Source organism: Calliphora vicina, chromosome 4 (genome assembly GCF_958450345.1).
Source record: "Calliphora vicina chromosome 4, idCalVici1.1, whole genome shotgun sequence".
In the NCBI taxonomy this organism is placed as follows: Eukaryota; Metazoa; Arthropoda; class Insecta; order Diptera; family Calliphoridae; genus Calliphora; species Calliphora vicina.
This window is the reverse complement of record NC_088783.1, coordinates 14,755,695-14,783,102: the sequence shown is the minus strand read 5'-3', so window position 1 is coordinate 14,783,102 and position 27,408 is coordinate 14,755,695. Positions and strand designations below refer to the sequence as shown.

Sequence of the window (27,408 nt, the reverse complement as noted above, 5' to 3'; positions counted from 1 at the left end):
GGCATACAATTCGTCGTTGTTTACACTATAATGTTTAATAACTAAATGGGAATTAATGACAGATAAGTTATTAAAACTTTTGTTTTTCACAAGATACTCCATCTATAGTAAGTCATGCATTTTTAAGTCATACACTCAATAATTATCAAAATGTTTTATAATTTCCACCATAAATATTTCTAGATAATTATAATGATGGGCTTTATTACATATTTTAGGCTACTCAAATATATGCGTATATAGACAACAGAGTTTAGTAAGAAAAATGTTTATAGAAAGATTTTTGTTGAAAAAATTTAGATTTTTATTTTTAAATAATATGCTTCTTAAGGAATATATTTAGTTTTTACAGCAAATTTTTTTTAAAATATGTTAAAAATTAGGAATTTTCTTAATTATAATATTTTTGAAACCCAGGTCGTATGATTAATATTAATTGTCGAGCTGTTTTAGAATTTCTGCCATAAATTTTTAAGTAGAACAGATATATGGAAAATTTTAATAGCTGGCTTTAGTAAACATTTAAGGCTACTTAATTATATTTTTAAAAATTTTATTAATCGTACTAAGTTTAATCAGAAATATTTTTAAAAAAATATTTTTTTTAACATTATTTAATATGTATTATGAAAATATTTTAAATAATTTGGGTAAAATTATTCCATTAATTTTAGTAAAATTACTAATTGATTAAAATGTGTTAGGAAGTATGAAGTTTCTTTAATTTAATATTTTTGAAACACATGAAACACATGATTAATATTAAATCTCAGGTTGTTTTAGAATTTCTGCCAAACTGCTCAAGTAGAATTGGTATCAAGTGAAATATATAGTTACTGGTTTTATTAAACATTAAGTGCTTTGGAAACATACTTTTGAAATTTGATTTGTCAGAAAAGTTTTTTAAAAATACTTCTGCCAAAAAATTTATTTCGGGAAAATACTATAATTTTACATTTTAATAAAATTTAGTTCTATATTAGTGGCTTAAACTAAATAAGGATTTCCATTAACCTCCATTTCCATTTTAAAATATTTTGAGAAATGTTAAGAAGCAAGAATTTTCTTGAATTTTATATATTGGTAACTCAGGTCGTATGATTGATATTAATTAACAGGTTGTTTTAGGATTTTTGGCATAAACATTTTAGTAAATTAGCTACATAGAAATATATAATAGCAGACTGTAGTTAACATTTAAGGCTACTTAAATACACTGTTTAAAAATTTCTAATCCCAACAAATTGAAAGGCAAACAAGAAAGAAAGTATACCAAGTAAAAGATCAACAACATTTTTCTTTTTAAAATTTCAATAATTTATATTTTTGAGTGATTTTCGGAAGTAGGCCTTATATGGGAGCTGTGACCAATTATGGACCGATCACCATGAAATTAGGTCGTATGATTTATGTCTATATTAAAGTTAACTATATTGAATTTTGTGTGTATATCAACATTTTTAAGCGATTTATGCACTTTAAACTGATTTTCGATCGGTATACTTTAATGTGGGTGGGTTAGACTAATATTTTTGGGATTTACAAACAGCTGCAAAGACGCAATATACCCTCCCCATTATGGTGGTGTAGGGTATAAATATAGTAAAGTAATTAAGAAAAAAATTCTAAACAAATATATTTTTTTAAAAATTTCATATTCCACCTAGTTATCATACTTCAAACAACTTTAATATTGAAAATCAGCGTAATTGGTTCAATAGATTAACAAACATTTCTTTGAAATCACAAATTTTTTCTAACTAAAATCATCTCTATATCTAAACATTTAAATAAATTTCCAAAAATCCTCATTTTAATCTAAATTCACACTCTGTAAATTTAAAAATAAACAAATAAAAATTACGAAAAAACAAACAGCACCATTTAAAACAAAAAATACCCACAAAATTTAGCACCATCCATAATAAAATTGTCGAATAATATTTAAATATAAAATCATAAATCGCAAATATGCCCGTTGGCATTTCAATATGGATTTTATTTTATTGCTGTGACAAAATGTACCGCAATAAAGTGCATTCAAATGAAATTTAAAGCAAATTTTCGTTATTTAAAATTTAATTTGTATCTCACTGCTGGCCATCCAGACTCAGTGGCAAAAACCAACAAAAAAAGAGAGCGAATAAATAAAATTAAACAATAAATAAATTTGTCTATATAGAAAAACAAAACGAAAAAAAAGAAACAACAATATTGATTGTTAAACTGGCTTTATGTTTTTGTTGCTAATACATATTGTTGTTGTTGTAGCTATTGTTATTGTGTTTTTGGAAATTTATAGGGAAAATTTAGCTATTAAAATGATACGGCTACATCAGCAATAGCAACAACATCAAATATAAGCCTACTTCGTTTTTATTCAATCAAATTTAATTTTATTTATATTGTCACAGTGTTGTTGATCCTACGTTGTAAGAGGGTTGTGTAATAAATTGTTAGCAAAATGAAAATTTAACTCCCTATGAAAACTAAATTTAGTGGAAATCGCAGAAACAAAATCCAATAACGTCTACATGATTCATGAATATAAATCTGTTTCCATAAAATGCAAAACACTCATTACATTAACCTGTAATACTAGATGATAGGTTTAAAGTGGCTACAAGTGACCGCTAAGTCTCCATGCAGTCTTTATAAATTTTTCCTCCAAATCATTTTTAAATAACTACGTTCAGAAATAAGTATTTTCTTAAATTTTAGAATTTTTAAACACATGACGTATGATTAATATTAATTATCGGATTATTTTAAAATTTCTGCCATTAATAATTATGTGGAATAGCCATTAAGAAAATTGAAGTAGCAGGGTTTAATAAACATATGAGGTTACTTAAATATACTTTTACATATTTGGTTTAGACAACAGAGTTTAATAAAAATTCTTTTTAATCGAGATTTTTGTAAAAAAAAATTATGTTTCCTTAAAATATTTTAGATAAATGTTAGTAAATTGTTTGTTATATAGTAGAATAAAGTAGAAATAGGAAATATATTTCATTTTCACTTCACATCGTTGTTAAATAGTAAAAGTAGTTTAGAACTTTATATTCTTGAAACAGGTCGTATGGGTGTATGATTTAAAAATGGTGTTTTTTTTTTGGTTTCAAAGTTCTGCTGAAAGAATTGGATGCATTACTCCATGAAGATTGTTCTCAAACTCAACAAGAGTTTGTAACCTCATTGGGAAGTACAAGCAATTTCAAAACATTTGCGGGCAGCTGGATTTATCCAAAATCTTGGAAAAGACGAACCAACGAATTGAAATACGATTTTGCATGCCCGAATTGATACTTAAAGGCTATAAATGAAAATCATTTTTGCACCGAATAATTACTTGCGATGAAAAGTGGATCCATTACGATAACCCGAATCGTATGCGAAGCCCGACCAACAAGCCGAATCGACACCAAAGCCAAATGATTTGTATTTGGTGGGAGCAAAAAGGTCCTATATAAAGTAGCATAATGCTTTCAAATAACAGTGCTGTAATAGCAAACTGTAACATATCTGTGGGCATTATTAAATAAAAGCTTTCAGTTGATTTGATCGTAAGTTGGCAACGCTGTATTCGAATTCGAATATTCAGTTAAAGAACATTGTAGAAAGTACACCACAGATGGCGTATGTATTAGTAAGATCTAGAATATTCGAATTTTGACAGTTAAAGAACAATCTAGAGTGCAGATGGCAGTGTTATAAATAGTGGCATAGGTTGCAGTCGTGAGTCAGTTTATAAGAGACGCTTTTCGAATAAACATCAACTGAGTGCCTTAAAGTGTGTTGTGTTTTTCAAGTAAATTCGTGTACATTATAAATTGTGTCTGTATTTTTGCGAATTTACAAACGTGTATAAAAAAACATTGAGTGACTATTTAATTCTGTTGTTGTTGTACATTTGAATAAATAAAGAGTTGTTACCATTTTCAAACTACTAAACGGCTTTTATTTGCAATCAAAAGGATCCGGTTTATTTAAAGGAAATAAACCAGCGTTTTGAAAAGGTTAAAACGTAACAATATTATGAGCTGCTTAAATCTGACCAGACCATCACATAGGACCTGTACCGAACACAACTGATTGCTTTGAAGCGAGCATTTTCCGAACACACTTTTAACAGTAATATTCCATCATGACAACGCTAGGCCACATTAAGCAATACCTGTTAAAAACTATTTAGAAATAAGTGGTTGGGAAGTTTTGCCTGACTCACTTCACTTTGGAACAGAGTATCCGACATTGGCTTGATTAGTTCTTGGCTTCAAAAGACAAGCAGTTATTTGGGCGCGGAAACCATATGCTGCCACAACAATGGGAAAAGGTCATAGCTAACCATGCACAGTGGTTTAGAAAAGTTTTTATGGAAATAATTCGGAATCTCGGTAACTATTAGAGATATTGTTGCGAAATGTCACATGGTTGGAGCTGAGGTATTTTCGAGTTCAATTACGTTTGCTCAGCTTCCTAGCGCTAATAGGGACCTGTGCGTAACCCCTCAAATGTTGTCACATCGCTTCTCAATTTTTTAAAAAAAATCGCCAAAATTCCATTTAGTATCCGAATGAGCTGAAATTTAAAATATAAATAGTTTTTGGGAAGATCTACAAAAAAACGCAACATGTAAAAAGGGCAGTTTACGTTTTTTCCCAAAAAAGCCGATATATTTTTTCTTTTGTATAAACAAATTTTCTTATTTTTTATGATCCGGAAACTTGGCTCACTTAAGCTGACATAACACCCCCCGACCTATCCGAACTTGGCCAATTTTTAAAAAAAATATGGTTTGAGTAAAAATTATAAAAAGACAAAGCGCCGATCCACGGAAAAGCTCCTTATTTGTGTAACTATATGTTTCTCAAATACTTGCAAAGGTCTTTTACTAGGGTATTCAAAATTAAAGTTAATCGGTTAACCGATTAATTTTTGTCGGTTAACTGTTTGAATAATTCAAAATTGCCGATATTCAAATAACAAATAAATCGATTAATTTGTATCGATTAACCGAAATTAATTTTTTTTGCACTTTATCATATTTTTTTGTATTTATTTATCCGTTTTAATTCAAATACAAATATCAAAATAAAATTATATATTTTTTCGAACATCCAAGAAACATGTTGAGTGAGTATAAAAACTGACATATTTAATTTACTTGTATTTATCGGATGAAAACATGATAATAGACGAAACTGGAGACATCACTGAAACGATTGCAAGAACTTATCGACATTTTTAAAAGTATTTAAAATCTAAAAAAATCCAAAAAGCACTCCAATGGTATAATGGTGGTTTTATATGCTTAGAAAAAAAAAAAAAAAAACTGTGATATTGGATATTCTTTACCATGCCTTACTTTCGATTTCTCCAACACATACAATCAGCGAGAGAGTTTTTTATTAAAACTAAAGTCTTATTAAACTTTTTGGTTGAATTGTTTTGTTTATTTTTTATGTTTTTGTTCCTTTTTTATTATTAAAATACTTAAATAAGTACAGAAAATTCGTGGTTTTATTTTCAGTTTAAAATTTAAATAGAAATTATTCGGTTAATCGAATAATTTAAAATTAACCGATTAAATCTAAACCCCGATTAATTATTTGCTCGATTAAACCAGAAACTCGATTAATTGAATACCCTATATTTTACTATCATACGGTAAATAACGTTACAGTAGGCACTTTTCTAAAAAAAACTCAGTTTTTGGAACACATTTTTCCCGTTTTAGGAATTTCGATATTTGAAAATAAAAAAATGTTAAAAATTCTAATGCCATTGATTTAATAACAATTTAGTCTACATTAGTTCGTTTTAATATCTCCAATAGTTCCCGAGATACCGAATTATCAAGAAACAAAAAAATCGTTTCTAATTCACTGTACATAGGTCGTATGATTAATATTAGTTATCATATTCTTATAGAATTTCTTCCATAAATATTTAACTACAATAGTTATCAAGTACATATGTTATAATACCAGGTTTTTGTAAACATTTTAATAATCTTAAAATATACTTCACAAAATTCTATTAAGTCAAATAAGTTTAATAAGAAAAGTCTTTAAAAAAATATTTTTGTAAAAAAAAAATTTTTGAGAAAATATTTAGAAAATTGTTAGAAAACATTTGAGTTTAAGTTTAAAAAGTTTCATTATAAAACTAATTTTTTTTTTATTTTTTTAAAAAATTAAAAACAAATTTTATGAAATGGTCAAGAGTATAAAAATTGATGTGTAGAAACATTATGTTTTAACAGACAACCTTCCTATTTTGGTGCCACACGGCTGGTATTTGTTGCTGTTTTAATACCCTGACAACAAGTGCAATTGTTTTTTTTCCTTTTAATTTCATTGTGTTGCTGAAAATACGGTAACAGTTATTGCTCACACACAAACACATTGGCGCCCACCTACATATACTGGCCCAGTGTACTCAGTCTGTCATTTGTACCTTCATTCATTCATTCATTTATTCCGGCCCCCACTGAGGTGAAAAGAGCTTGAGTTAGAACATAAGAAGGACATGCAGGAGCTGGAGTGAGTGTCTAAATAACAAAAAAAAAATAAAAAATAAAGTCATAAAAACAATTTCAAGTACGGTAATTTGAAAATACAAAATGACTTTCGAATAAACAAACAAACATCACATTGAAAGTGTTTTTGTTGTTGCTGCTGAATGAAGTATTAATAAACGGCAGTTCGTCAAGTCGGGACGGACTATGTGTCTGTGCTTTCTATAAAGCAAACAGATAAAATAACAAAACGTGAACATAAGCTTGAGATAGACAAAACGACGGACATAAGAAATGAATGCTTTTACACTTAATGGCCAAGTAGAAGACGACGACTGGCTGCTTCTTTGGCATTTTGATTGTGTGGATGGCAAGATGGATGTATTGACTGGCTAGTGCTGTGTTGGTTGTTGTTGTGTTTAACTGTCATTGTTGTTGCTGTTGCTGTTACTGGCTATTTGTACAGGCTATTCAAGCTTAAATGTGTTTATTTGACTTTTATTTACACAAAACAAAAATACATATAAAAAAACAGCAACAGCAACAACAATTTAATACTTAACGAAAAAACAAAATACTCTATGGCCCACGTCTACAGGATTCTTAGAATATACTTACACACACTTATTGTAGGACCTCTTACGTGTTTTCATTGCAGCCCTGGTAGTATTACTTAAGCACTCACACATTTAAACATAGAAACACAGATAAAAATTTCATTGAAATTTATGTCTTTTGTGGCACATAATTTTTTGTATTTGTATTGGTATTTACTGTTGTTGTTGTTGCTGTATCTATGCTCATTGTTTTATTGGTGTTAGTGTTACTGTTACTGTTCAAATATTACGTATACGCAGTGGTACACTGTTTCCTGTAGAGTTTCAATGTACAATTAAACATTTTCCTAAATTTTTTTCATTGACTTTTATTTCAAATCATTTAAATTTATTTGCTATTTGTTAACTTATTTCTATTGTTAACTGTTTTAATTTTTGTTTTATTTTCAGGTAAGTTTTAAATGTATTATTAATTCACACAAGAGGTAAGAAAATCATAAGAAAAATTGTGCAGATAATTCTGAAAAACATTTTTGTTTTAATAAAAAATAGTAAATAAGAAAATAGTAAACATGTTAAAAAGTAAGAATTTTAAAAAGTTTAAAATTAATAGTTGTCAAGAAATGTATAATAGCTGGCTTTATTAAACACTAAAGGCTACTTAAGTACATTTTTTTAAAATTTTATTAATAAGAAATAGTCTAAAAATATTTTTGAAAAAAAAATCGTTTTTGTTTTAAGAGAATAATAATATTAATATGGAATGGGTATAATTTTCACTTAAAGTTATTTTCAAACATGTTAGAAATTAATCATTTTTTGAATTTATATTATTGAAACACAGCTGTCGTATGATTAATATTAAATAACAAGACTCGCTATTATTAAAAATTGAATATCTGATTTTAATAAACATTAAATACTATTATAAATATACTTTTAAAAGGATGATTAATAAGAAATTTCTTAAACAAAAATATGTTTGAAAATAATTTAATTTTGTAAAATTTTAACAACATATTTTTATTTATTTTAGTTTAATATACTATTATATTCCATTTTCATTTTAAATCATTTTCAAATATGACAAAAATATAGAATTGTGTTTTGTTTATTGTTGGTGTTTTGTTTCAGCTTTGATATTTTATTAATTAAAGCTTGAGTGTCAATAATTCTCATTCACTCTATAGTTTTATTTATATAATATCTTTACCTTTTCTAAAACCTTTTTGGGACAACATTTCTTGATGATCTGTCCTAAGCAACCAGTGAAATGCTCATAGGAACTAGCTTATTCCACAACAATAAATTGCAGTGAATTTATCAATAATTAAATTGGGAATATTATTTTAAAATGTTGGTTGCACTGGTAGTATGATTAATGTTAATATCAGGTTGATTTGAAATTAGAGTGTCCAAAGAACCGGAAAATTTAAGAAACCGGTTTCCGGTTTAACCGAAAATGTGTGTTTTAAAATAACCAGTGAACCGGTTTCGGTTTTTGTCTTCAAAAAAAACCGGTTTATAATAAATTTTTATTTAATATGAAAACTCTAATCGGAAATTTGGCATTATTGAATTCTTAAGACTCTATCTTTATGCAATTATTTTATATCTTTTACGAACTATTGTCAAATGCTCTAATTTTCTATAAAATAAATCAATATTTTTAAAACTGGTATCAAGGTTTTTCATAAATATGTTTGAATGAGCTTTAGAAAATATATTTCATTAAAACCGGTTAACCGTCTAACAAAAACCGGTTTGTCAAAAAACCGAAAACTTAAGAAAACCGAAATCGGTGGAGTTTACAAAGATGAAAAAACCAGTCCACCGGTTTTTGGTTTTGGATACTCTATTTGAAATGTTTTTGCATTAAACAGTAAAATATTTAACATGAAAATTTAAATAAAAATTTGTAAACATTTAGGGTTACTAGCTTAATAAGTAAATTCTTTAAAAAGGAATTTGAAAATTTTTTAAAATATGTAATTAAATAGAAAAATTTTTTAAGTTGATTAAACTAAATAGAGAATACGTTCCATTTTCTTTTTAAATATTTTTCACAAATTTTTAAAAGTAAGAATTTTTTGTATATTTTTTAAAATTTTTCTGCCATAAATCTTATTATAAATCAAATTATAAGAGCAGACTTTAATAAACCTTAATGGCTACTTTTAAAATATAATTAATAAAAAAGTCATTAAAAAATATTTGTCCGAAAATAGTGATGACAAATTTGCTTAAAATTTTTTTTAGTAAAATGTTTTCATTTATTTTAGTTAAATAAACTAAATGGGATACATTTAATTTTCACTTCAAATCGTTATGAAATATGTACGTTCAAAATCAGATTTTTTTGAATTTTACATTTTGGAAACAGGTCGTGTAACTGGGTATAAATGTTTAACATGAATAGTATAAGCCATTTTTTTTTTGGAATTTTGGAACGTATACCATCTATTTTATATATATATAAAACTATAGTTAAATATGAAATTTTTTCTTTCTATCATGATTGCAACCCGTATCTGTTTTTGTAAAAATTTTGCCATTAAATAATTATTTTTGCAATTTATATTAAAAGAATCGAAATGTATACTTAATTGTCGTTCTAATGAGATATAAAAGACAAAAATTGGTTGAAAAATGTAAAAATTATTAAAAATTTCCCAGAAATGTAGGAACAAATATTTCTCAAACATATTTTGAGAAACATTGAAATAAAATCTTATTTTTACTTAAAATATAGAGTAATTTCGGCTAATGTGTTCTCTAATTGTTTTCGCAGTTGAAAATTTTTTCCGTCAAAGGATAAAAAATTTATGTGAACATTTTGTAAGGAACCCAAAAACCAGCATTAAAAAAATTGGAGGGTAATGTGGACCACTATATGAGGGTAATGTGGACTAGTATTTAATACATAAAATTCATGAACCAGCTAATCATGAATGATTAAAAAATTAATCCACGAACTTGGGTTACAGTGGTAAACAATTTTTTTTACCTAATAATCTAAATGTGCTTAAATTCTTACCAAATATATGCAAAACTACGTGTCCACTTTAACTATATAAAACAACCAAACATTAAATTCTACCAAGTAACTGTACCAAATTTTGTTTCAAACAAATTGTACAATGTACGACAAATCAGTTTTATCATACCTTCAATAGTTTCTGAAAAAAGACACTGGTCCACATTAGACGCATAGTCCATAATACCCGAAGTTGCTCTATCTGAGTTTTTGTCTTCTTAGAATAACGATAACCTATTCGCACGTATGACCAAACAAATTGAATCGTTTTAACTGCAGTTTCAAAACTCCACTTTAAAATTTTTAAAAATTTTGTTAAACAAATTTCGGAATTGTATGACAATACCTGCTATAGTTTTTACAATGGGTTGAAACTAGCTGCAAATAGAAATAAAATATTGTAATGTCAGAATCATGCGTATTTTACCCTTCAGTCTTCCACCCCACATAATATTTAATAGGCATTTTAATTGCTCCAATATATAATGAACGAAGAGTAGTTTAATGAATGGATTTGATAATTAGATATTCATTGATGAATCCAAAATGAGCTATGGTATAGTCTCTCTCGCCGAATTCTCTGAGCAATTTGGAAGGTTCTTGGACTCATCCTCCTTTAGTCGGATATGCTGGCGATCAGGGACGAATATAAAGTTCTATATGACAGACATACAGTGGTACTTTTATTTCGAAACTTATTTTATATTTAATCACAGTTTAAACAACAATTAATTGCCTTTGGAAACAGTGTCTCTGAATTAAAAGTAAAACAATTGAGTCATTAAAAAATAAAAGCCAGAGACAGAATCTACTTTACAAATACGAATATTATGGGTGGATGAAAGGAATGTATCGAACTAGTGATTCAGGGAGTAAGTGGATGGATGAATGAATGGACAAGCAACAGAGTGTCAGTAACAAAATAAACACATTTATGGCGACATTTTCCACTTTCTGCTTTAGGTCTTGTCATTTTACCTGTTGGCCATAAAATAAATTCTTTTATATTGTTATTTAGAACAGGAATTGTCCAGGTTGTAAAATGAAATCTATCTAATAAACCAGTAACAAAAAAAAATAAATAAATAAAGAATAAGCTAGTCAGTGACTCTGAGGCAATATTTCCCATTAATGCAATTCTTTCGCTCTTGTATTAGGAGTTACAAAATTTGTTGGGTTCCTTTGAAAAGTACCAAAATTAAATAACAAAAACTCAATATTAATAATAAATTAAACCAACTTCCTTAACTTTTCATGGCTCACATTCTAGACTTTATTGCATTTTGTCAGGGCGCAAAGTATTCTTGTTTTTTTTTTGTATTTTTGGTTTCTACTGGGAGTGTTTTTATTTTATTAATAATTTTTTTTGTTTATTTTTCTTGAAGAAGAAACTCAGGTAAAACATCTACCTTCTCCATGTCATAATAAAAGTTGTTTCTGATATGTTTTTTTTTTGTTTTTTTTACAGACTGCTTGTTTTTTGTTTCAACTGAAAAAGTTTAAAATAATAAAAATAATAATATTGTATGACAATAACAATTTCACCGGCATGAATATTACTTCTTTAGCACAAAACAAAAAATAATAACGCAAAGAAAATATCATTAAATACGAAAAACTTTTTTTATACCGTGTTAGAGATATTAAAACTAAAAGGAAAGCAACCTCAACAGCCTGTAAAAACCTACAAAATATTACAAAAATTAATAATAAAGAAGCAACTTTGTAAATGTGGTGGATCAATTTGATAATGTTTATACCCTGCTTTAGTTTAGAGAACAGTATAAATTCAGAAAATAATTATACATCTGAAGTCAAACGATTTTCCCAATTGGGTTATCCTTAAGTAGGAGGATGATGTAGCAACAATGCCTTAATTTCGAGCTCCCAGTTGCTCTAGTTGTTTCTATTAAAATTAAAATTGACACAGTTTTCGCCTTCGTTGATATAATTCCTAGTACTAAGTCGAACAGTTTCACCATTTAGGAATGTTCTTCAGTCTTAATAGTATTGGGAGTATGACTTACAAAATCGAGATTTTTAATAAATTGCATATATTTTGAACGCGGGTTTTGTTTTTAATAACTTATATGTCATTATGAGGATTACATATCTGTCATTAATTCTCTCTAGGTTATTGCACATTATATTGTAAGCAACAAAGATCGTCCAGTCCTGCCAAAAAAATGTGAAGATAAGAATTGGAAGCATTACTTCATAAAGATGGTTATAAAACTCAACAAGAGCTTGGAAGCTATTCAAGTAGCAATTTGAAAACGTTTGCAAGCAGAGGGATTCATCCAAAAGCAGGGAATTGGATTTCATACGAACTGAAGCCGAGAGACCTTGAAATACGATTTGCCATGTCCGAAATGATGTCCGAACGCTGTAAAAGAAAATAATTTTTCCACCGATGGAAAATGGATCCATTAGGATAATCCGAGTCGTCTGGAAAACCAACCGAATCGACACCAAAGCCAAACATTCATGGCGCTAATGTAATGTACTGTAATTGTTGGGAGCAAAAGGGCCCTATCTATTATGAGCTGCTGTAATCTGATCAGAGCATCATAGGGAACCTGTACCAAAAGCAACTTATTCGTTTGAATCGAGTATTTGCCGAAAACTGCACAGATTATGCGGCCAAACATGAAATCGTAATAATCCATCATGACAACACTCCCACCCACATATTGCAGTACCTCTTAAAAACTATACACAAAGAAAACAGATTCGTGATAGCAACCGAATTTGTTGCCAATCGAATAATTCGGTTGCACACATATAACTTGTCAGTTCTCACCACAGAAAGTCAGTTGATAAAGAAGAATTTCAGTTGAAGCAATCAAACTTTTGTTACTCCTTCCAAAATATTGTAGCCATAACTGTAAAATTCGGACACTAAGACAGAATCATTCGATTGGCAACAAATTCGGTTGCTATCACGAATCTGTTTTCTCTGTGTAGAAACTATTTATAATGATGTGGTTGGGAAGTCTTGCCTCACCCGCCTTATAGTCCAGACCTTTCCACGTCCGACTACGATTTGTTTCGATCATTTCAGAACGCTCTCTCTGGGATACGCTTCACTTTGGAAAAGAGTGTCCTATAGTGACTTGATTCTGTCTTGTCCTCAAAAGATGTGCAGTTCATAGCTAACAATAGCCAATACTTTGAATAAAATTATATTGTTTCAAAATAAAAGCTATAATGCTGGATGTTTCCTACAATTACATCCCAGAAGGAACTGATGCGTATTGTGTTTCCTGACCAGTAGAACCTATGTTTCTTAATGGAGATGGTGTTCGAAGATTATTTGAAGGCAGACTATCTTCTTCCCTGGCGATTATTCAACGAGCAGCGTAGTTGACCACTGACTGATCCAACATTTTGTAGGTTGCTAACAACGTTTCTTTATCCATATTGATGCGTTGAATTGCCTGACGGGTAGAACCGTTGTTTCCTTATGAAGATATTATTTGGAGATTATTTGAAGGTAGTCGGTCTCTAGGCTGCATTTACACATCTTTGAGTACATACTTTTCCTCTGGCGATCAATAAACGAAATCGACCAAACAGGAACAGCGTGGTAGATCATTGACTGACTCAACATTTTGTAGGTTGTTAATAATGTTTCTTTCACAAAAGCTATCAAAAGTCCCTACAAATTTGCAACTTTCGATGCCTAAGTTGAGTTTTATTTATTTGTCCAAATATTAAACAGTTTTGTTAAACTTGATTGATGATAACTGCATATTTCGTGCAGTAAACATCTTTACCGAAGCACTTGTTTATTGCAGAATACTGAGTACAGCAGGATATTCTAGCATTTCAGTAACAAGGCCTCTGCAGGTTCAACCTCCGTGAGCTCCGAGTAGCTATGGCGGATAATCCTGTATTTTTGTTGTTCCATGCTGGAAGTTGACAGGTCAGCAAAGAAAGGAGAAGGGTTTCGGTTGTCTTCGCTATTTTACCCATTTTTGATTTTTCAGATTTCAACTTCCAGTTTTCAGAGTCGCAAGTTTTAATAGGCCTTTTGCATTTTTGATATATCACAGAACTTTGTGACAAAGCCATGACAATAGTGCAAAATACATTTTATTATAGCGAGGCGATTAATTTTGTCACACTCTTTAACATGCAGAAAATCCAATAAACAACATTTCGCGACAGACTGAATGTCGTGCTTGGCTTATACTTATTTGTGTGTCAAAAACTGACTAATGGATTTAATCCTACTGAATCCTTCTTCTGAATTAAGATTTCTAGTCTTAGGAATAGTGATCTAGTAACAAGATGATCACGCGACAATTGGAACATAGCTGATGAGAAGCTTAACCTTATTCGTTGTATCAACCGATTATGTTAGCAGTCTACTATTTTATTTTGTATTTTGTACCAGTAAATTTGATACTGGTACAAAATACGAAAGTTCAGTTGAGGATGCCAAAAAAAGCAAACGAATATTTTTTGTCGCAATTACAAAATGTCATAATATATTAACAGCAATTTGTTGATAATGTAAATAAAATTGAAACTTTGAGTATGGAAGACATCGCCTGCTGCCTGTAGGGTATTTATGTAAACAAATAATGGAAACGGCAGTAACAGCAACAACACCAACGATATCAACAAGAACAATAAACAAGGCGGCTGTTTAAACTTTGTTTGTAAATTGGAAATTGTTACGTACCTTAAAAATAAAATTTTTCACTTTATTGGTTAAAAAAATATTATTACGTGTTTGAACTGCCAGCCTAACTGTCTGTCCTGACCTGCCCTGTTATCATCGTACACCAATACAAATAGCTACATTCTCACATGCAAACAAACACATGTATATACCCAGCAGTTCTAGGAGACGGTCCCGAACTAGTGATTTTACCCATCATTTAGGATGAGAACTAGTTACTTCAATAGCTACATGACTTGCTAACATGTGCATGTCCTAAGCAGGGGATCAATTGACCCTCTTTGATTACAATGAGACTGTCCGATAGTTACATAGCGTCAGTTACTTTACTAGTTACTTGATAAACTACATAACTAGTTATTTTAACATGTACGAGTGATAATTGTCCACAAAAATTCTCATCTAAAATGACATATCACAGATAGACCAACTTTCCTCCGACAACTCTCCAATAGATTGCTTCTGGTGGCTGAAATACCTACTTTCTAAAGTGCTGTACAAAATAAACGTTTAAAGTGATTTCACTATAGATTACTGAGAGACACTAAAGTGACTATTGACTTCACGCTATGTTACATGTGATATCAGTATACTTACGCTAAAATAAAAATAAACAGTATGAGAATTATATAAACACAATTTGTATAAAACCAGTTTGTACGAATTACTCAAAAAACGATTAAAGTGACTACACTCTATATTATCTAGATGCACTTAAGTGATAATTGTCATCACGCTAGATTACCTGGGTTATATAAGTAACCAATTGTCTTCTCTCTGCACTACAAAGAGCATATACGTGTCAACTGATCCAAAATATATATTGAGTCAGCCTTGTGATAAGTCATTAATGACAATTACTGTCTATAAGGAATACATTGACTACTTGCTTAACTGCTGGGATATGTTTATAAAAATAAATAAAAATAAATATAGAGAGAGAGAGTGTATTCTCAACTTTAAAGTTAAAACAATTTATTATCAAAAATTTTGTTTTAATTTTTAATAAAAAACAAGTAACTACAAAGTATTTATTTAGCTTTTTTCCCCCCTCCAGTTCTCTCCCTTATCCTTATTACCAAGTTTTCTTATTTTTTTTGGTAAAATTGTTTTGTTTGTAATTGTTGTCTTATTTTTTATTATAAAATTGTATCGTAATTTTGTTAGTATGAGTTCACAAAGGTGACCTAATGTTTGTGTTGTTGTAGTCTGGGGTGAGATTAATTTAGCTTGAAACGTTTCAAGTTAAAACGCTACTAGAACTGCTGTGAAAACATAATCATATCGATTGTTGTTTCTAAGTATTTATTACACATTTGTTTTGAGCAGGTTTTCTCTTACACGCTAGTTAAAAAAAGAAAAGAAAAAAATGAACTTTTCATGTTGTATTTATTTAATTTACTTAAACTGTATTACTTTGCTGCTACTGATACCCGATTCAAAACGTGCCAATTCATCAAAAATTTTGTGTATTTATTAATAACTGCGAGAGTTAGTTATTTTAGGAAACAGCTGTCATTCAATGATGTTGATTTAAGGAAATTTAATTGAAAATAATATCAATAATTCTGGTATTTGTAGTCGACGTAAATAAGCTGTGTAATGGTTTACATTTGCAAATTGATTGAATAAAGTAGGTTATGTAGGGGAGTGTATACCATGATCAGATATGTATAACCCTGTAAAAGTAACATATCTGATTTTTTACACCCTTCTCTTTGACCTATATGTCCAGTCCAGAACATTGACTCGCAAGTTATTCCGCCACATCATTTCCCTGTATGTCGCTTTATCCATTGTAGACACCCAACTGTTTACGTCCTGGAATTGACCACGGGCTTGAATGTTAATGATTTCGCAATTATCAAATTCTAGGCTTTAGGGACCATCAAGGGATGAGACTGTAAGACGCTGAATTTGTTGGGAGTCTATATCACTACTGAGTTACTGGTGTTAATGAATCCTCATAAATTATTATGATCCGTTTGTTCCACTTGGATGTAACTGAACTGAAGGTTCGATTTCTAGTCTAATATATTAAACAAAAAAGCTTTAATTATATTTTTAATTGCTTTCAATTTCTTTCCTAATAATTCTAAATATCTTTTATTTAAAGCTGAACACTTGTGCATTATTTTTGGCCAACTCCAGGGATACACAACTTAATGACAACCCTCAAAGTAAAAGGAGAATGTTTACAAAATTATATAAAGCGATTTAAGTTATTTTTGATGAATTAATAAATTGATGATTGAATGAGGAAATCAAAAACGTTTGAAGCAAAAGGTCCTTTTTTATATTTAGCATTAAATTACAATTACGATTGTAAATTAACAGAGCAGACATTTAAAGTAATTAATTGAAGACAAAGCTTTCCATAATGTGTTCAATTTAAGAGTTTTAATTTAAAATTATTTTATAAAGTAGTATAAGACTACAAGAGTCTTAGTATAAGGCTACAAGAGTCTTAGTATAAGACTACAAGAGTCTTAGCATAAGACTACAAGAGTCTTAGCATAAGACTACAATAGTCTTAGTATAAGACTACAACAGTCTTAGTATAAGACTACAACAGTCTTAGTATAATACTACAACAGTCTTAGTATAAGACTACAACAGTCTTAGTATAAGACTACAACAGTCTTAGTATAAGACTACAACAGTCTTAGTATAAGACTACAACAGTCTTAGTATAAGACTACAACAGTCTTAGTATAAGACTACAACAGTCTTAGTATAAGACTACAACAGTCTTAGTATAAGACCACCGTCTTAGTATAAGACCACCGTCTTAGTATAAGACCACCGTCGTAGTACAAGACCACCGTCTTGGTATTAGACCACCATCTTAGTATAAGACCACCGTCTTAGTATAAGACCACCGTCTTAGTATAAGACCACCGTCTTAGTATAAGACCACCGTCTTAGTATAAGACCACCGTCTTAGTATAAGACCACCGTCTTAGTATAAGACCACCGTCTTAGTATAAGACCACCGTCTTAGTATAAGACCACCGTCTTAGTATAAGACCACCGTCTTAGTATAAGACCACCGTCTTAGTATAAGACCACCGTCTTAGTATAAGACCACCGTCTTAGTATAAGACCACCGTCTTAGTATAAGACCACCGTCTTAGTATAAGACCACCGTCTTAGTATAAGACCACCGTCTTAGTATAAGACCACCGTCTTAGTATAAGACCACCGTCTTAGTATAAGACCACCGTCTTAGTATAAGACCACCGTCTTAGTATAAGACCACCGTCTTATTATAAGACCACCGATGGTCCTCCTTATTCCCCATAAGAACAAGAATACGTCTACATAGTTGTATTCCAAAAGACATCACTCCTTACCCTTTCTGCTGCAGCAGATAAACTTTCTTCAAAAGGAAACAAAAATTATAATATAATACAAATGTCATGACTTTTTAATAGCCGACTGATTTAATGATTGACAATTTGATTGATTATTGACGTTGAACTGGCTGCAATGACAAAAAGGAAACCCCAAAAAGTAAAAAAGGAAAAAGAGAAAAATATCTTTAAAATTGCCAACAAGTTTGAGTTGTAGTCCTTGACTAAAGACACTTAAATGTCATTAACGAAATTAAGAAACCTGTAGGTAATTTCATTTCCTCAACTACACAATATTTCTTTGAGCTTTTTTGCGTTTTTTTTTACATAAATTTTTTTTACAATCCATTAAAGAAGACAACTTTTATTACATGTTTCAAACGTGTCAATTTGTTACCCAGGGGATAATGGGGGCAGAAACAACGAAAAACAAAGCACAACAAGGTATCAAATGTAAAATGAATGGAATGAAATGGAAAAAAAATTAGGGACAACAAATACAAAAAGCAAAAACGAAGGAATGAGAAAAATTCCATCAGCCTCATTAAAAAACACAGAAAAGTGACACTAAAAGTATAAAACATAGCATAGAAATTCAGGCAACAATTGCTGTTAATAAGCAACTGTAAAATGTCAATGAAAAACAAGGTGATAGAGAAATATTTTAGACAACAGGCCAGGAGGCTTATAAAGGGTAGAGGAGACGTTTGTTGGAGTGATGGGCCATATTGCTTTAGAAAAAAGTACATATGTATATGTATACAAGCTCATAAAAAACCAACATACACTCACATTTACACAAGACAGATGTCATCTAATGTGTGTGCTGGAATTTTTATACACTAAACACGTAATAGACACACGCATTCACACAGTCAGACAAACTCATAGAAATTTATACATTTACAACATGATTATCTGCCATGTTACAACATAGCTCGCTGCGTATTCCTATTGCCACTGATGATGTTCCTGCTGGTACTTGTTTTCACATTTTTTGCTTTCATCCATTATGTACGCAAGTCGTTTTGAAAGTGACAGAAAGAAATTTTAAGGAAATTTAAATGTATCCTACTGCTTAGCGTTCTTATAAATCGAAATGTTAATTTCGAATTAAAGGATACTCTTTGAATTTGAATTGGTCAAAGGTCAGCACTCCTAACCACCAGTGTCAGAATTAATAAAGAATATATATGGTGCATTTAATGTCAACTTTTGAAATCAATGTTCTCCGATCGGGATCTTGTTGAAAAAAGTCAAAAATTGTATGTTTTGAGTTACAAAATATTTATTTTGATAGATATCCCACTCGCATCCCACTAAGCGACCAAATAGGTGTTCAAGGAAAATATCTAAGCTTTATTTTAAGAAAAAAAGGGCCCATTTTAAAAAAAAGTCAAAAAAGTTTTTGATTTCGGAAAAAAAATATTAAAAATTTTTTATTTTTTTTTAAATATTTTTTTTCGAAAGATTGAAGAAAGAGCAATCTAAACTATTTGGGACACATTTTGCTAAGAACAATAGGTAATAAGTTACATGGATAAGAAAAAACCCCTGTTTGACCAAAATGTCAAAATTTTACCCCCTATAACTCAGAGAGTTCTCGACCGATCTTTTGTCTGAGTTACTATCCAATAGAACTAACCTTGGTGCAAATTTCATCCCGATCGCATGACATCGATTTCAAAAGTTGGTTCACTTGACATGAAATGCCCCATATATATAGAATTTCTTTTGGTCAAATTCAAAATCTGAGTTTTTTGTTATAGTTCAAATGCTTCGAGGGATGCCGTTATATTTCACTGTTCTTAAGGCTGTTGAGAGATGTCCAAGCAATTCACGTCTTCAAAAACATGGAATTTTTTTCTAAAATTCAAATAAAATCATAGAGAAAACCTTTTTAAATTCGCGAAGTGCTAACATTCGAAAATGAGCTAAATGAACATCAACTCTGCAAAGCTTTTACTGATCTGTAAGTTCTTTATTTTAAACAATAATCTAACATTCACAGATGCAAAAATATTCACTCCGTAACTGTGAGAATCCGAATCGAGAAAAGAGATGTGTAAATTATTGCCCGATCTTAAAGTAGTAGAGGCCCTAGATATTTTCAAATCTGGCTTTCTAAGAGATCGCTAAATGTTGTAGATATGATCTCACCAAATGAGTTTAATTTTTCTTTCTAAATAAACTTCTATGTCTAATTTCAAAACCTATTCTCTGATTTTGCAGATGCTAGCAATATCTATTTGAAAATCGTATTTATGAATTATTTTACATTATAAAGATCTGAAATAGGGTTGCATTTGTGAACAATTTTGAACGACATTGACGTAAATGCCCTCTAAAATGGCTCAAACCTGTATGATCGTGTGGATATTTACAGACTGTCTCAATAAAAACTTAAACTTGGGAGCAACACCGAAGACTTTGGTGACAATTTTGAGTGAGACGTACAACTACTGGCCATTAACTTGTGCGATTTCTGTGTAAGTTTAAACGATATGGAATAGCATTGGAAAATTTTTTTTGTTAGCTGTGAGAAGGCTTTTTGGGACCTACAGGGTTCTATGAAGATAAAGATGATTGTGGTGACAATACCAGGTGAAGTTTGAATAATATCTCCCTAACGTCTCTATATAACATATCATCGTCATTTCTTGTACGAACCTGTATGATCGTTGTGAACAGTTTTCTTTGATTATAAGGTCAAAATTTAAATTAAAGAAAGGAAATTATGCCCAAATATTGTGGGAATGTATTTGTATTTGTTGTTATAATTATAGAAAAAAGTTGTCGAATAATTTTTTTAGGGTAATTATGACCCAATAAACTCAGAAAAGCCTTCAGAAACTAATTTGCCTCACCCCCTGTCTATACCTGACAAATTTTTATAATGATAAACTTCAAAATGGTTGTCTAGATAAAGAATTATCAGGTCTAGTCTCCATTTATTAGTATTATTGTTTCGTTATGATAAAATTGTTAGTGCTTTTGCTTAGACAATTTTGTCTTGACAACAAATGTCATTTATTGTTATGATGAATATTTGTCAAGTATAGACAGAAGGTCAGGGCATTATTGCCGGTTTAGGTGTAAAAAACAATAATTATGATACGATTTTATTGAAAAACTAATAAAAAATATTTCGAATAGATCCGGCGACTAAAAGTTAGTAAAACTTTGATTAAAAAAAATAAAATCACAGACAAAATTTCACGTGCTAAAATTATAATATTGTTCTGACAGAACAAAAACTAAAAGTCAGAATGCATTTCGACCTTCGAGAGAAATGTTACCAAATCTGTAACTAAAGTCGCTGTTAAATTTAAAAAAAAATATAATTACTTTTTTAGATAATTAGTGTTTTGTAATGCATGCCTTGAGGCACTCTTGTGGGTTGGTTAACTACTACATAACTAATGTCCTTCGACTGCATTGCTTACAGTGGAGATACATTTGTTATGAATGATGGCCATGTCAAAGTTTCTGGTCAGTTTCGAGAAGGGCACTGTATTGTAAAAAAAACAAAGTTATTAGAATTCAAAACCGAAACCGAAAACCCTTCAACCGGTTTTTTCATCTTTGTAAACTCCACCGGTTTCGGTCCTTTTTAACTTTTTAGTTTTTTGACAAACCGGTTTTAATGAAATATATTTTCTAAAGCTCATTCAAACATATTTATGAAAATCTTTGATACCATTTTTAAAAATATTGATTTATTTTATAGTAAATTGTAGCATTTGACAACATTTCTTAAAAGATATAAAACAATTGCATAAAGAATTCAAAAATGTTAAATTTCCATTAAATAAAAATTTAATATAAACCGATTAACTGGTTTGTTGTATTTCTACTTAGCTTGGATAGTATTTATAAAATAAGTTTGTGCATGTTTGTGCTCTGGGACTATTTATATTTTAAATATCAGTTCATTAGGATCATAAATAGATTTTTGGCGATTTTTTAAAAAATTGGGTCTCACATTTTGTGGCGTGTAATTTCGTTAATTAAGTGTAAAGAGCTTTACAACTTTGCTATCTTTGGTGACCCCAACTGAAATTTTCCGTCAAAAATGTTCGTAGAATATTTTAATCCTTAAATATCCTTTTTGAAAGGAATTTGTTTGATTTTCTAGAAAAAAGGGTCAAATTGACCCCTAACGAGAGGAGATAGAGGGTTAAGATCTTCCACGAAAATCACCCCCATAAAATTGCACAATATAACTCTGACAATAAGAATTCTGTTAGACATTAACTTACAACATTTCATTCAGTTAGTATAATGATCCCTACGATCAAAAAATTAAAACTTTGACCTACTGTAAAAAAAAATTCAGAACAGCTGGACTATAAGTTTATTCTACAAAAAAGCTGTTGGGCAGTGTAATTGATCCAAATCCGATGCATATAATTTTAAGCCATTGTGGAACTATATAGAATTCATTTTAGTCTACTACTCACCATTTTTTACTTCAAATTCACTCTTCGTACTAAATTGAGAAATTGGATTTATTTCCAACATATTGTTTGGGATTTTGTCTATCAATCAATAGTGGTTCAGGGGTGCATCCTGCTATACACCCTACAGAGTTTAAGGACCAGGGACTACTTGCTGACCTAACAATACAACACGTCAAATTACTGCTTATATTTGATTCTCTAATGAGATTAATGAATCAAATTTTCATTACTGTTGCAAACTTTTAAAATCTATTTGTACAGTCATAGAAGAATTCCTTTAGTATACGCACTTAAACATTTCAGTAAATTCCTCTACCCTCGTTGTTTCAGAGCGTCAAATATTCCAACTCATATACCGCGTAGCTCTCTGTAATAGTGGTAGTGGCATCATTAGTTTATATAATTTGTTTTATATAACAAACCCCTTTCATTATCCTGGTTTTTTTTATTTGGCTTTTGTTGCAAAAGTGTGTAACTGTTTTTATATCCATTTAAAGGGTGTGTCATAGTGAGATTTTTTTAAATTCTTTAAAGATTTTTTGTTCACTAGATATTAAGAAAACACTTTCATACAAATAAAATTACATTGTAGCTATACACTAAAAATAAGCAATAATTTTGGAGCAATTGTTGGAATTTAAAATGGCTACTAATTCCTTTTAACACTTTGTATTTAAACTCCATGTACAAATGCGTTTTATATGTATATATGTGAGTCTAACTTCAACAATTTCCTAATAAAAACTTGTCTATACAAAATAGAATAAAAATAAACTCCCGTCTGAATGCATTAGAAAGGATGAATGTTTCCCAATGTTCTCTCTCTAATTGTTGCCGTTGCCATTATTAATACCATTCTTTTCGAGTTTGTTGCTGTTATTGCTGCTGGTGCTGTATTTGCCACCGTTGCTACGATTGCTGTCATTATGGCTGGAATATTAAGAATATAAAAATACTTTACACTTTTTTTTAAATTTATTTCTATGTTGATGACACACGCGTCATTTAACGCAAGAATGTTAAACAATAAAAATGTTTTCACATATTCATTCGTTTATTCGTACATACGCTACTAATAAACAACCTTTCCGCTTCTCATAGACTCGTAATCTCATATGCGACATGCATACGCATAGTGTAAGCGCGCACATGGAAACAGTGGTTTGAAGAGAGGCTTATGAGAATTCCAAGAATATTGGGAGTTAGTTGCCTCGGATACTCAAAGACTTGGTTTGTAGGTTCAGGTGTTAACTAGCTGTACGGAAGTATCTAAATGAAGACTAGATGTTAGTGAAATGAGTATCAGGTCCTATTCAGATACAATAAAGAAGATTTTCTAAACTTTCTTAACTGAGTTAAAAATTAGGTATGCTATTGAAAAGATGTTTCAAAAATCTCATTAGAGAAGCAAATAAAACCTAACTCCAAATACCATGTCTAAATTTTTAAGAGCAGTGACTAATTGAGGACTGTGGTCAGTAGAAATCTTCAATTTTATAGAGTCATCCAGTGAGAATGATGCCATTCATAATTATTCAAAAGTGGTTTACAAGCAAATTTTCTGCCAATTTTTAATGTTTATATTTTGCACCATCTATTGCCATTCTTCTGAAGATAATATCTGAAGATTTGCGGTATTGCAGCTAATACTATACCTGCGATGTAGGAACTTTCTGTGACCTAATTCATGTTCACAATAGAACAAACCAGGTCCTATCATATTCCGTGTCCCGCCTGGAAGGAATAAGAACTTCGAATGTCCAATCAAAGTCTACAAGGAGTAATGTAGTCATGTTTCATTTAGGAGCGAGGGAAATACAGAGTCTTTACTGCACTTTGGTGTTAAGTTTCTCCTTCTATTGATTGATTTAAAACAAGACCCCTCTAAACAGTTCTAAAACATTGTGTAGAATTTTTGGTCGATTTTTTTTTGTTTCTCATATTGATTGCTCGAGATTCGCGTGAAATTCTTCAGTTTTTGCTTAATGGGCTTACTGGTCGGAAGTCTTTCGCATTCTTGTGAGTTCTTTTCTTTCATGGAAATAAAAATATATTTTACCCATTTCCAATCAAACGGAATATAGTAGTTGAGTAGTTGGAGCAAAGGATGTCTGCCACATCCGCGACAGAATGTCATCTGGTTCTAATGATTTAAATGATAAAAACTATCAATGGAAGAAGAAATTCTGTCCTGGGATATTTGGATTACTTTGACTTTGAAATGTGACCCACTGTATACAAATTCACCGTCAAAAATGTCCGCGCAGTCTGCGAAGTAGATAATAGAAGTAAAAGTAGGAATTTCTATAAAGATTATGGTCACAAGTAAACAATAGTATCTATGATTAACGTGCGTACCTTCCCGAAGGCCTAATCGTCGAACAATCCTCTTGACATAGATGAAATTATAATGTCCCTTATTAAGTTTTATAGAGTCCTTGGTATTCTCAATAGATTCGTAGAAATTCCGCCAATTTGTGTTTTCAATTTTGCTGGCTTTCTTGAGGCAATCGTCTGATGTAGTAAGGTTGCCACTCCTTAATACGTGATTATCTATGTAGTTTGGATAGTTCCGAATTCTAGCATGAATTCATTCTTATTTGGGGACATAAAATTCCAAGACCACTAAAAAAGCATGCAGGAACATATAGTTCAAATTGTTTTATTTTTTTAAATTGGAGAAATCATGATTACACAAGTATACGTTTTTGGGAGCTCTACTAACCACTGTATCCTCGACTTGTAGTTAAAGCTGTTTTTATGACATAGAAAATTAGGCATTTAAAAATGCTTTTTTAGTTGTTCCTTTCACTTTTTTTGTTGTTTTCAGTTCTTTATTTGTTTTAGTTTTACTACGAATTAGGTTTATGAGTGCGAGAAGAATGAATGAATTTGTGTAACACAGTCGTACGTTAAATAAACTACCACGTTTCACATTATCGTAACTAAGTTGAGAAATTCTTTGTCGAAGACATCAAATTGTATAATTACTGGGGAATTTGGCCTGGGAGTAAGAGTGTGCCAGTTTGATGGTGGGTTGATTTGTTTGTTTTGTGTTGGCCCCTTAACGTTTTGGTATGTTAAATGTTAACAATGAGTCGTCTTGGTCTTGGTCCTGGTCGTAGTGGTAGAGTTGTTTAAAAGTTAATCACATGCAATCAATAGTAATGCGTAGAAATAGATTTCAACATACACACCTCCTTATGATTACAGGAGTTTTAGGGCTACTGACCGTGAGTAGTAATGTTAGGTAGTTAATCAGGGGAAGGTATACCAAGCAATAGAAGTTGATATTTAAATATATTTTTTTATTATTTCCTTAAGTTTATCACTTTGTTTCTTAGCACCATTTATCTAGAGACTTTATTTCTTAACAATTTCCTTTTCAAAAGACTTAATCTGTGACTTTATAAGACATCTTAATGTCACTGCTTACACTTCCCTGCCTGCAGCACAAAAAAAAAACACTGCAAACTTGACTCGTGTCTAAAGCTATTTAGTTATTCATACAAAAAGAAGGCTTTCAACAACTTTTGCTCTATTGTTTTCGTTAATTCTTCTGTTATTGTTAGAAACACATTTTTTTTGTTTGGCATTTAAGAAGATTTTTTTTCGCCTTTTTGCTTGTGTTACCTCACCACATCACACACACACACTGTATGTACAAACATACAAACATCCTGCCATAACAAATTTAAGTATTTAGTAGGGGACAAAAGTGCCATTTTTCTGGTTAGATTAGGGTTTTTAACCACTAATTTGAAACTAATAATCATAATAGGTTGTAATACTAGGCCATCGTTTGTGTTGTGTTGAATTGTATTGTGTTATTTTGTTTGCAGTTGAGTTGAGTTGACCGTGTTACCGAGCAATAAAATAAAACAAATTTCAACGCCTTTCATTTTGGTTGTTTTCTATTGTTATGTGACGGCCCTTTTTTTATATTTCGTTGTAATAAAATACGTTAAAATAAAGTTAAAATAAACAAAGACACCCAAAAACAAACAATGAAAATAAATATTTATATATTTAGCACATTGTTATAGGGAACGAGGGAAATACCTTAGAGAGTTAAACGAATTGGAGACAGCTTAGGGAGTATAAGTAAGCAACGAATTTCACAACTACTGCTACTAAAGAACGGCCACATATATAAAAGTTATTCCCACTGAATGTTCCTGAATTTTAAGAAACATGAGAATTAAACAAATCGTATTCTTTACTTTGATCTTACACCTATACGATCTTATACGATATGATCGTACACCTAAATCAGAAACTCCCCAGTATTGTGAGCGAAACAACTACAGAAATGCAACCTAGTTATAGGCTCGGTTAGTCAAAGTATTCAGAAGCTGGATAAAAGAATTTAATCTTCGCAAGGAACTGAGGAATCTTTTACAAAGTGGGATCTTTCCAATGACGAAAACTGCTTATTCGGACACCCAACTCAATCAATTTACCATAGATAATTGTCCATTATCATCCATTCGTGGCAACATTAACTTAATTAATAAGATTAATGACACCTTGCTAAACTGAAACTTTTAACCTTTAGTTAAGTCATCTTAATCGAAAAAAGTATACGAATATGAAAACTTTTTCTTCTCATTCTATATGAATTCCCGGCAGCAAGAAGGCAAGTTACGAGCTATTCAAAGTTTTGTAACCCAGAGGTGGTGATACTTCATATCTTTCCATGAATAGGTCTCAAATAACTTTCCTCATCTATGATCGACTTCATTGTGGCTTGGCTGTGTGCTCATGGACATATAG

General features: G+C 30.5%; 1 protein-coding gene across 1 annotated transcript in view; it reads right to left on the bottom strand.

The window, feature by feature from the left end:
• Positions 1 to 22,693, bottom strand: part of LOC135956844 (repetin-like) — a 103,538-nt gene extending 80,845 nt beyond the window's left edge. The window contains exon 1 of the mRNA XM_065507439.1: positions 22,633 to 22,693. Within this exon, the coding sequence (XP_065363511.1) occupies positions 22,633 to 22,693 (61 nt within the window). The remainder of the gene's footprint in view (positions 1 to 22,632) is intronic.
• Positions 22,694 to 27,408: the final 4,715 nt, after the last annotated feature.